Source organism: Amblyomma americanum, chromosome 9 (assembly GCF_052857255.1).
Source record: "Amblyomma americanum isolate KBUSLIRL-KWMA chromosome 9, ASM5285725v1, whole genome shotgun sequence".
Classification (NCBI taxonomy): Eukaryota; Metazoa; Arthropoda; class Arachnida; order Ixodida; family Ixodidae; genus Amblyomma; species Amblyomma americanum.
The window spans coordinates 131,379,806-131,392,120 of record NC_135505.1 but is presented as its reverse complement, the minus strand read 5'-3'; the positions used below and the strand labels follow the sequence as shown (position 1 = coordinate 131,392,120).

The following is a 12,315-nucleotide window of genomic DNA, read 5'->3' as shown; positions in this document are numbered from 1 at the left end:
CCTCAGCAAGACAGAATGGTGTGCTTCAATGGTTATCGAAATGCGCGCAGTTTACGACGAAACTTTCATGGCCGGCGGGTTTGCTACGGGGATAACCAATTCGCCACGAAAAGTATCAACACCTGTTGATAGCACTGCAGAGTGAGGAGATATTTTCTCTCCCCATATTGCGAATTTTGAGTGCTACAATATCTCGCGGAGCGGCTAAACACTGTTCAGTTGTGAGCACAGCGAAGTGTGTATAATATTTGCATAGCGAAGCGTGTTATATACTGCATAAGATGCCTATAGGGAGTATCCACTGACGACACAGCGGGCGCCATTTTGTCTGTGGAGCACTATCGCCGGATTATCGCCTTCTGCCCCAGCCCGCACTGTTGAAGACATGCGTTGAACAGAACGGCACCCGTGACGTCACGTGAAAATACACGAGTTCGAATTTTCAAGGCGGTAGCGGCATCACTATTTCATGGACGGAATTCGTATCCGACGTCACATTACGCTGAAGAATGGGATCCGCAACAATAGGAATAATTTAGAGGGCTCTTTCTTTGCGTTCTATTTTCGTAAGGCCCTCCGATGGTTGTGAAAATTGTATACATGCGGGAAGCAGTCGGCGCTGCAAACAAACGCGCAAGCGAGAAGAAGAAAGAAAAAAGCCCTAGTAGCTTCTTATTCTACATTCTCGCATACCTCTCTTTTCAGCAGATCGTCAGCGGAGAAGTCCATGAGGGTGACGTCATCCTCCTCGTAGGCGCTGCGGTCGAGCGGGCACTCCAGGGAGCCGTCCTTGGTGCATTGCCCGTAGCAGCACTCGCAGAGAGTGTGCATGCAGGGGAGGTGCGCGGTCCTCCTTCGCACCAGTATGCAAGCACTGCATACTAGATTCGCTGGAATAGGCTTGAGGAAACTCAGGGGCCTCCAGTCAAGCTCCGGGGAGAACCCAACCAGCGTGCACTGCGGGCTTGTGGGAGGCATCGTTAACCACTTCCGTCCGCAGTGCCGGTCTCATTAGGAACTGCAATTTCTGCCCCTCCAGAACGCGCTCTTATCTTCGTGGCGGTCGTCAAGGCGACAATCGTGACTGTACGAGCCGAGTCGGGTCGCAAGTGCGGCGTTGAACCGAGATGCCGCCCGTGGAAATATGCCGCCGTTCGCTTGTGATGAAACCCCGCTAGGATGGCTTCATAAACTGAGCGCGAAGCTATCATAGAACCTCATAGAACTGTGTGGTACACCGTGCTTCCCATGTGTACTCCAGTGAATAGGAAGTGGGGAGGGAGTAATTTTGTTGAACGTAGAGAAAAATAGCAAGTGCTTGGTAGCGGATTATGCTTTCTTCCTTCAATCGCTATGTTCGCGTACCTAAGTGGGCACTCTTGCACATTACGATTTCCGCGCCCGCAAGCTCTTGATGGTCATATAATCCAACATCTCTCTAACCAGTCTAGGCTGGCCAACGGTCGCTACTTTGCAGATGCGGGCGTCTTATAGTTGCATAGCAATGAATCTCCAGGTTTGTAATTAATTGTCAAGGTAGACCGAAAAAAGACGCATGACGGGAGCGGGATACATTAAAACATGGGCAGTGAAAAATGAACTAATAGAGTTTAGGCCAAATCTTCACAGCCAGTTTATTGTTTCGCAGATTAACTGCATAATACACCGCTGTATCCATAGAAGCTGTGATAATTCACGGAAACTCACTGTATAAATGTGAACTGTGTCGTCTGAAGGGTTCTGCAAAGGGAACTCGGTGCAAACTGTGCGAAAACACAATACTTTACTAATGAGGCAATTCCTACCCGGGCTCACCAAAACCTGTTTACCATCTGCGTTTTGCTGCCAGCCATTTTTCCAGCGAGCACTGATCTTTTTTGCAGATGACTCTGATAAAGGTACTCTTCTCTGACAGTCTTCTCTGAGTCTTCTCTGTCTGATCCAGCACGCGGCAACTGTATTGAGCCAGTCGGTACGGAGCAGCTTAATGCTAAAACTGCAAAGTTTTCAGTTAGAATATATTCATCTAGGAAGCCATTCTCACTTGTTGTAGCAGCCAAGCCGATACCGTGTAAAAGAAAAAAGACGCTTGACAGTAATAATACAATGCATGTCGATATACCGGCACTATTAACGTTAAACAGTAATCTGCACACTGTCAGAGAAGAGTACCTATATCCCTTTCACGAAGCCAGCGATAGAAATAAAAAGATACAAAACTCTTTCCGGAGTTAACCAGACAGGCAGAGCGCCAGGTGTGCTTATCAGTGTTCTCAAAAAGCGAGGGCCGCGTAGCAGACGATGACTATATTGTTTTTTTACTCCGCACGACGAAGCAGTTGATAACGCCGGTCGCGGTCTAAGCTGAACGCCGAGGTTCTCTAGCGAGGAAAGCTAGCACACACGTTTCGAATTGGGCGCTGCAATCATTACGACACGTCACCAGCGGCAAGTCGCTTTTACGCCATACTTCTCGCGCTCCTCGTGCACTCAGTTTCGGTTGTGTGGGGGAAAAAGTGTCGGATTACTTCGCGCTGCAGGGCTCTAGAAACTGAGTTTTTCTCCGTTTCAAACAGTGTTATGACATCGTCTCGTTCATGGCGCCAAACTGCCAATTGGGACTAACCACCCAGCTATGATAATTAAGAAAGTTAGTGGATTTTTCTAATTACCCAGATATTTAGAGGGGTTTTGCAGCATATTGTGTTCGCCGGGAAAGAAAGTGCGATCCTATACCTATTTTTCTTTTTTTGCTATATTGAACCCCATATTTTCCGGAATTTTCGAAAGTGTTCGCTGAAACACCCGTTATATGCACGAATATATCCGGCCATACAATATTTTATGCAATTTGATTAAACGAAGGAAAGGGTTGACATGTGCGCAAAAGCGAAGGTAACACATAGATTCGTGGTTACGTTGTACTAGGTGCCAACTATGCATGTTCATCAAGCTTACTTTTAGAGCTTACGCCATCATTTCAACCGTCGTGGTCTTGTAGAACACTTTACCGCAGTTCATGTAGCATTCTCTATTTATTTATTTATTTATTTATTTATTTATTTATTTATTTATTTAAGTTACTCCCAGACTCCTTTTACATGGGAGCATTGCGTGAGTGGGGCATGATGCAAGAAGTTAGAAAACTTTAGAACAAAAGCAATGCTTCAAAATAAACGTTGTACAGTAGTTAGCGAGAGAGCCTGAGCAGAGTAGACGAATTTAAATGAGCGGTATACAATTTCAAAGTGCCGCAACATAGAAACGGAACACGCTTTTGCACTCAACTCAAGAAGATCACAATTTCGTTCATATGATGCAGCAGCAAAGGTGATTTTTCACTAAAAGCTCATAAAACCAAGACATTAGGCGAGCATGGAGGCTACATCTCGAAACGTGGAATGATTTCGAGTGTCAGCACCATCGTATTGGAAGGCTGTTCCAATAGCTTATGGCACATTAGAGCGCAGACACGGAAAACGCTTTAGTACGACAAAAAATACGCGTAAAGCTGCTATGATTGAAGAGACAATGAGACAACGATGGCATGGCCACGACAAAGGTATTGTGTGGTCGTGAAGGCTGAAAACCATTTTATGAAATCAGAAAATGAGTGCAGCCGTACGACTTGATTTCCAAGTCTCTAGTGATAGCGATAATTGCTATTATAATCGCGAGCGATGAAGCGTGCTGAATGCTTCTCTATGGTTTGGTTTGATTTATAGGGCTTAACGTCCCAAAGCTACTCCCCATGAGGGTCGCGGCAGTGGGAAGCTCCTGATAATTTCGACCACCTGGAATTCTTTAACGTGCACTGACATCGCACAGTACACGGGCCTCTGGAATTTCGCCTTCATCGAAATGTGGCCTCAGCGGCCAGGATCGAACCCGCGGCTTTCGGGTCAGCATTAGGGCATCGTAACCACTCAGTCACTGCGCTGAGTGGATCTGTATGGATCTGGCACCGTTTTAGTTATGCTTGGTGTGGTGACCAGATGGGCGATGCGAATTCATGTTGTGGGCGGACAAACGTCTGGTAAACTAGTTTTAGTGTGTCACATGGTGCGCCCTGAAGACTACGCTCTAAGCATCCGAGGGTTGGTGAGGCCTGAACTGTAACATTATTAAAGTGTGTGGACCAGAAAAGGTTTGTAATAAGGCAAATGCCGACATATTTGTATGAAGACGTTGTTGTTGGGGGCTCGTGAACGAGTATGTGAAAGTGTAATTTATTAGTTTACGGCTGAAAGTCATTCATTTAGACTTATCGATGTTAACTGTCATTAGCCATTTAGAGCACCAGTTTATTATATGGCCTCGATCTTTCTCATGAGCAAGATGATCGGCTGGTTTAGAAATTTTACGGCCAGGTAATGCAGGCGTCAAGAAACAAATGGATTTGGGAAGTAATGTCGGTTGGCAGAACTTAAATATATATTATATATAGTAACGGCCCCAGAATACTGCCCTGGGGAACACCGGGCGATTCCGAAGAGAGGGAAGATGAGCAATAATTTATGCAAGTATTTTTTTTTCGAAATCATAAAAACTTTTTAAATCTATGATATTATTAATAAGCCAATATTTAATGCGGAGAGTTTTGCAAAAAAAACGGCAAAGTAGAATGCAATCAAACCCTTTAGAAAAGTCAATGAAGATACGATCAGTCTATAGGGTATCGTTCATGTTAGAAAGAACTTTTGGAGAAAATTCCATGAGTTGCGTATCGCACGACAGCTCTTTTCTAAAACCGCGCTGATGAGAGTAAAAAAGCTGTTTTGTTCAAGGCGCTACACAACGTTTGAAGCAATGAGATATTCTAGAAGCTTACAAGCACTACTTGTTAAAGATATGGGTCACTAGTTACTCATATTCCCGCATGAAAGGCTTCTTTTTGACCACATCTAACCGAATTTGGCTCGGCAGACAAGAGCTCTTCGGCTGTCAACGGACCAATTGCTGTATTTCTTTGTCGGCCATCGTCGAGATGTCGGAACATATAGGGCGTGACAGCGAGCCGTCGCTTTGTCTTAATGCATTCTTTCGAAAACAGCCATCGGGTTCAGAGATTCAATGACAAAAACAGCATGAACTACAAGCATTTCACTTCGCTTCCGTCCGCTTCAACGGTCACTGGACTACCACCAATTGAAACTGCCTGGGTCGTTTCTGCCACGTGGGGCTGCACAATATCTTTTTGAAGGACGCCCCATGAATAGAAGGTCTTCAGAATTGTCCGGTCCGAGACAGTATCTTCATTGCGAACAATAGATTCTTTCTCTGATTTCTGTTACCTGGTTGCGTCCAAATTACTAACGGAGTCACCTCCTGTCCAGGACAACGCAATGGCGGAATCCTTTCGCGTGTGGTGGTCAACCTTCAAACTCGGAAACCTTCTGAATACGTGGTTAGGCAAATCTGTGCTTATAACGTGCTCTTCGAAGCTCTACACGATGCACAGCCCTTCTGAAAAGTGACGTCACGCGTTAATTCGTGAGAAGTAAGCTTACTTCTCTGGGAGTGTTCGCGCATGACATGCGTAGATCGCTGCTCCGTATGATATTTGACTTGTATGACAAAAAAAAAACAACACGGGCGCTTATATTACGCTGGATAGCTTGCTTCCCCTGCAAGTGAAACTAGGAACTGCAAGTGTTTGCGTTTTCGGCATCTCTCATGCTATTCGTGCTGCCGCCCTCCATGGAGGCCCCCATTCAACGCGACGCCACGTGTCCAGGGTTTTTGAAGGAAGACTCATATGGATCAAGTCGAATTTGACGGAGGCTCGTCTTTCCGAGAAGACACATGGCGAAAAATGAAATGATTAGACATGACTTTTCGGCTCCCGCACGAGGCACTTGTTCAAAATCTCGGACGATACGGCGTTTTGACTACCAAGCGAGAGCCTTTATCTAATACTAAGTCGAATGCTAATCTACCTGACCTTCAGATAAAACGCGAAATCCACACGCTGAGTCTCTTTCACTAATTTCATTGCTTGTCCCTCGCAAGCACATCTGGTGTCTCTTGTCACCAAAAATGCCGTTTGTCGTTCTCGCGCACTACTGAAAACTTCCATTCTTACTTTGTGTAGACAGCGCTAGACTAGTAATGGGCTGCCTGCCGATTCCATACTCCGCACTGGCACTGTCCACTTTAAAAACGCCATAGATTATACTATGCTTTAACCCCAGCGTCATTCATTTACGATTCATCTTGTATATCGCATTTATTGTACCTCATGTAATCCCCTATATAATACCTGTATTCTATAGAGTTGAGGTGCACAATAAATAGCGAACTAAAAAATAAATTATGCATCTATAGTCGGAAACAACTTAAGTCAGCTGTGAAGCTCCGCCCACATTCAGCCACCACACAAAGAATTCCTCCACGACAAAAAAGTAGTCCGTTGCTAAAACTTTGTTGCTACCTAAACAAGAAGCCTATCAGAAGAAAAAAAATTAATAAAGTCTAGAATTTTTATTCCAGGTTTACTTAATATTGTCAGACCTTAATAGATGATTCCGTATACTGTTACGATTGGCCAGCGGAGTAACACAGGCTGCCGCGGACCGTGGCCCAGCGTAAGCAACTGCCGTTGTTTTTTTTTTTTTTGTATGGCATCCTACTATAGACAACGCTTAAGAAGATTACAATAAAACCGGAACCAGTATGTTTTGGTGGAGACGGAATGGATTGGGTATTAATGTGACAATAAAGGCAGGCGTTCTTCAGAAAAGAAAATAAGAAATGATCAGAAATGGATGCAACAAAAGATCAATATTGCTTTATCAAACTCTCTCAAGAAACACGCAACGTTCGGAGCGAAAGAAAAAAAAAATTGTTTACTTTGGTATTTTTAATTCCTAAAACACGGTGGGTTACATAAGAGGGTTCCAAACTTGTTTACTTAGGCATTTTTAATTCCTAAAACACGGTGGGTTATATAGGAGGGTCCCAAACAAAACAATTCTAAATAGTGTTTTTGTAAACATCCGTTTTTGCTCCATCATACGAATATTTTTAGATTAACTGCCACATAATACAACATTATTCCCCATAGAATTGAAAGACAGGACACAAATGGAGCAGTCCAAGAGTTTTCCAGGATGCCAAATTAAATCTTCATAATTAAAACGCCAAATTAACACTCCATTAATCAGAAATGAATGCTGCAAAAGATTACTATTGGTTTATCGGACTCTCTCAAGAAGCACGCAACGTTCGCAGTGAAATAAAAAGCAACATTTGTTTATTTAGGCATATTTAATTCATATAACATGGGGGGTGACATAAAAGGGTCCCAAGCAAAACAATTCTAGATAGTGTTTTTGTAAACATTCGTTTTTGATCCATCATAGGAGAACTTTTAGATTGACTCCAACATAACACAGTAATATTCCCCATAGAATTGAAAAAACAGGAAACAAATGTAGGAGCCCAAGAGTCCTCAAGGACGCCAAATTAAAACTGATGGCCACAATACGCGCTCAAGTGCGATTCAAGGCATTAACTCCCACTTAACTCGAAGCTGGTCATTGTCTACGTAGCCGGCAGTGATGAGATCTGTGAGGTTAAAGCAATCCACAAGGTAATAAGTCGAGATGCTTTGAACACTGGGCCTCCTATTTGCTCGGTGTTTTCGATCCGGTTTAACTTCCAGCACACGGTCTGCACCTATTCTCGGATGAATGACGCTCATCCTGATCTTGTGCTTGAATGGCCACTGAGCAGCGTCGTCCATGTCACCTTTGTGCAGGGTGTACCTGGCGTGCAGTGTCGCAGGTCCATCACTTTTTATAGCCAGCACTCCAGGAGACATGCAGTAGCCGCGAAGGTACACCTGCTCGCTGTCATACGCAGCCGAACCTTTCTCCATCGCCGTGTCTTGAAGTGATTCCACTCCTTTTACAAAAAACTCGCAGTGCGTCACTTGTAGTGCACTCTCTCTACGCACACTGGTGACGGGTTGCAATGATTTTGAGATTCTTTCTTCCACTTCAGAATTAATTTGTTCTACGGCAGCAACAATATCCGACAAGTCGTCTCGAGTTCCGCTCGGTTTGTTCAGTGTTTTTCCTACATCGGTTATAGCTCTCTGCGAAATGTTCAGTCTATCACTGCAAGCCTCAACGCATTCTTCAGTGTCAGAGAACGCCGTTTCGTCATGTTTCTGTCTTGTTAAAACCGCTAGTTCTTGACGGAGTGTATCTTCTCGTGTGTTTACGCTGCGAGAGATTTCGCTTAATCGGTCCATTTGTTTGCTCATATCAGCAGCGATTGGCTTAGGATATGATGTGATTTCACCCGCTTGCCTTGCAAACGATTCTCTGTAAGAAGTTAAAGATGCTGATTCATCCGTGTGAACCGCCGGAACTTGGCGTTCGGATGCGGAAGGCTTCGAGCTGTTGCAAAAAGCCGACTTGTGATGCGCGCGCACCTCTTTGCAAAGAATGGCGGCGGAGCACCTGGGACAACGGACGGAGTGGCGCTCGCATTCCAGCAGCAAATGCTGGGTGATCCCTGCAGCAGCTGTCGTATACTGGCAGCCATTACCTTCGTTCCAGCACTTGACCTGCAAGGAGACAAAAAAAATGTAACTTTGGGACATGTTGTGATTGCATACCGAAGGATTCACCTATGATGATTTATGGCTTATGGAGGTTTAGCCTCCCAAAGCGACTCAGGATGAGGAACGCCGTGTTGAAGGGCCCCGGAATATTCGACCACCTGGGGTTATTTAACGCGCGCTGACATCGGACATACTCATGATCTTCTCTGGGCGTAGCGAATCAGAAATATGGTTTATGGGGGTTTGACGTCCCAAAGCGACTCAGGCTATGAGGGACGCCGTGGTGAAGGGCTCCGGAATATTCGACCACCTTGGGTTTTTTAATGCGCACTGACATCGGATATACTCGTGATCTTCTCTGGGCGTAGCGAATCATAAATATGGTTTATGGGGGTTTAACGTCCCAAAACGACTCTGGCTATGAGGGACGCCGTAGTGAAAGGCTCCGGAATATTCGACCACCTGGGGTTCTTTAACGTGCACTGACATCGGACATACTCATGATCTTCTTTGGGCGTAGCGAATCAGAAATGAAGTTCTGTAATGCAGCTTGGTCGGCAACCTTTGGGGAAGACGAAATAGTTTTCTTTTTTTCTTCCTTTAGTCTATTTTGAGAAATTAAATGCTGAACATGACAAATTTTTTTTCCAAAAATAATATCCTGTTTATTGCGTACATCGAACGCTTTTGGTGAATTTTGTTCAGTATGTTGTTTGAACATTTTAAAGAGAAGTTCTCGAATGTGAAAAAGACTGCAAATTGTTTGGCGTAACATTCGGCAAACGTCTTTAAAATAATGGGAAGAAATCTTTGATCTGGCACACCCTGTTCGGGAAGGATGTGTAGGAGATAACCGAGCTTTCCAGGAACTGCGCATCTACAAGTGGGAGTTCACAGGCAATTGTCTGTCAAATTATCCGAAGGCCTGTCCCTGATAGCGCTGGAGACACTCCCGCACAGCACCTTACGGAGTGTATCGAGGTGGTGCAGAAAAAATTCACAGCAGCGGATTTTGACAGGCACGCTACAGGAGGGTGTGAAAACTTTGAATCCGAGAAACTCTTTTTTCAGCGCAAGGAAAGTTAGACACGCGCCTTTGTACAGAGAGCGAAGGCAGAAACGGGAAGACTGCGGTCGCGCTCGACTGACACGCAAGGCTCTCCGTCGTACATTTGGTCACATGCGAACACAAGGAACACTGGGCACAACTAGCAGTGGGAGATAATTAGGGCCAGAATTTGGCCCCTTATTAGCGTGATAATATGAAAAAGAATACAAACGGTATTAACTAACTTTGTAGCTCCGTGAAAAAGGAAATGTATAAAAAGGGGTGTTTTCCTGATTGCACGTCAGTTAAGGCGACTGGTGCCTGTGTGTAAGCACTTCATAAACCAACGGTTGGCTTTGATACATATTTTAATTAAAAATTAGGTCAAATCTTCCAGCACACTGGCAGTATTTTCAAGTAAACGTACTTAGCACGGGCTCAGTTAGAGCTTAAATATAGCGCGTGTACGAGTTGTCAAATGTGCAAAATTTACGACAAAAGTTTCATGGCCTTCATGTTTACTTCATGCCATGTCCAACATTTGACTACAACCATTATGAACGATTGAAATACAGTAAGGTAATGTTATCGAAATATTGAAGGTAATGGTCCATTTTTCTGTTTGCGGTGCAAAATGTTTCTTTTAAAGTTTTTCCCTCGCTCGCATCCAGTGGTTAAACGAATGGAAGAAGTTTTCGTGCGTATCAAAAACGTTAATAGCAGGAAAATTCATGCCTGCCGACGGGAGATCTTCACATATAAGAATTGCTATAGTAAAATCTTAAAATGTATGAAAAAATTGCGTTCATAAAGAGTTTCCTGTTTAAAAATGCTTTCAACCCGAATTATTCCATGTGTCAGCCGTACACTACACATTGCATCATGAGAAGTAGTTAGCTCTCATCATATCCGCACTTTTCAGGGCAAGAACACTTCGCAGAGTGCCTCACATGGCGTAGCAGTGAACAAAGGGACGTATATATTTTTCAACCGAAGATACTGCATAAGATGCCCAACATTTCTAAATTTGAAGCTGTTGTCAGTTTTATTATTTCACAGTTCATATTCGTATCGGCTGAACATTACGGCGATGAAGAGGCTGCGGATGAATGCAAATATTTTGCTGTGCTGTTTCTTCACATTCCATTTTCGTATATTTCTGCGCTGAATGCGAAAAGTGTAGACTTCATTGAAACTCTCTGCGCAGCAAGCATCAATGCACAAGCATAAAAAAACATTAAAAAAAGCCCTGGCAGTTGTGTCCCTTTACATACTCGCTTACCTCTCTATTCAGCAGGTCGTAAGCAGTGCGTTCCAACAGAGCGACGTCCCCCTTTTCGTAGTGGTTGCCGTCCAGAGGACACTCGTTGAAGCCGTCCTGGTCGCACTGTTCGTAGCAGCACTCACACAGCACGTGCATGCAGGGCAGCAACGCGGTCCTCCTGCGCACCAGGCCGCAGGCGCTGCACACCCGGCTGGCTGGAATGGGCTTCAGGAAGGTCAGGGGCCTCCAGTCGAGCTCCGGGGAGAACCCAACCAGCGTGTACTGCCAGCTCGCAGGATCCATAGCTCTCACTGTAGCACGCTCGTTGAATGCGCCGGCCGCATCACAAACCGCTTTTTCTGCGCATTGAGAGTTAGGTCTTATCTTGTTCGTGGAGGTCGTCAAGGCGGCAATCGCGACTCTTGTCTCTAGTGTGGAGATGCACCGAAATGCCGGGCGTGAAAATATAATGCCGTTCACATGTGATAACACGCCGCCACGATTGGATAAAATACTGACAACTAAACTTTTCTAGAATATCAAAAGTGACAAAAGTAGGACGCAGAATGGGCTGGCCAGTTTTCCCTGGCGAATGCGACGAGGGAGATGGAGTAGTTTTTTTTGGAAGGAAAGGAGCACTGCCGTTTTTAATACGGACGGTTTGCTTTATTAAGGACCGCGACGTTTGTTCCCACGATAGTTATGTTTGCCCGCTGAAGTGATACCTTTTATTGTGGTACCGGGTTTTTCATGGTCAGTCAAGTTAGTTCCTCTCGAGGAGGTGTAACTGCTCGTAAAGCCCATCAACGAAAACTACTTGGCCTTGTATAGCCGCTATAGAGTGTTTCATCGATATGGGCGAAGAGGTAGCCATCTTAGTTCTTTATGTTCGATCCCGCGGGTTCGATTCCTGCCGCGGCGGTCGAATTTCGATGGAGGCGAAATTCTAGAGGCCCGTGTAATGTGCGATGTCAGTGCACGTTAAAGAACCCCAGGTGGTCGAAATTTCCGGAGCCCTTCACTACGGCGTCCCTCATAGCCTGAGTCGCTTTGGGACGTTAAACCCCCATAAACCAAACCATCTTTATGTTCAAGTGGCGGTGATCGACGCAGAACCGAAGTGTGCCGTCTTTACTTTTCTGCAGAGCAACTGGTGCCGCTCAAGACATCTTTTTCGGTTGGATGAGGTCGTCGCGAAGAATTTCCGCTTTCTGTTCCTTGGTGGCTTTGCGTTCTCAGAGCGATACACGCTAACGTCTTTGGCGGATAAATCGGGCGTGTCCGTCGTTTACAATGTGGTTCTCGGCAATGGTCGTTTGTCATACCTTTGACGACGACGAAAAACACTGGCTTTAATACACATCAGTAGCTTGGCTTCTTTGTGCATAGATCAGGACGCACATGTGTTAGCACCCCGTTCGTGTTAAT

General features: G+C 45.0%; 2 protein-coding genes across 5 annotated transcripts in view; both read right to left on the bottom strand.

Moving 5' to 3' along the window:
- The window catches only part of LOC144104385 (TNF receptor-associated factor 3-like), a 182,492-nt gene extending 181,187 nt beyond the window's left edge, over positions 1-1,305 (bottom strand). The window contains exon 1 of the mRNA XM_077637359.1: positions 694-1,305. Within this exon, the coding sequence (XP_077493485.1) occupies positions 694-978 (285 nt within the window). The 5' untranslated portion in view covers positions 979-1,305. The remainder of the gene's footprint in view (positions 1-693) is intronic.
- LOC144104382 (TNF receptor-associated factor 6-like) overlaps positions 1-12,315 on the bottom strand; it is a 375,592-nt gene that overhangs the window by 356,261 nt on the left and 7,016 nt on the right. The window contains exons 2-3 of one of the 4 annotated variants that reach the window (XM_077637349.1): positions 10,906-11,246; positions 6,603-8,578 (exon numbers count right to left, since the gene is read on the bottom strand). The exons of 2 other annotated variants lie outside the window; for them this stretch is intronic. In XM_077637349.1, coding sequence (XP_077493475.1) covers positions 7,505-8,578; positions 10,906-11,190 — 1,359 coding nt within the window. In that variant the 5' untranslated portion in view covers positions 11,191-11,246 and the 3' untranslated portion in view covers positions 6,603-7,504. Of the gene's footprint in view, positions 1-6,602; positions 8,579-10,905; positions 11,247-12,315 lie in introns of those variants that run through there. One more of the 4 variants, XM_077637348.1, reaches the window with a different exon arrangement.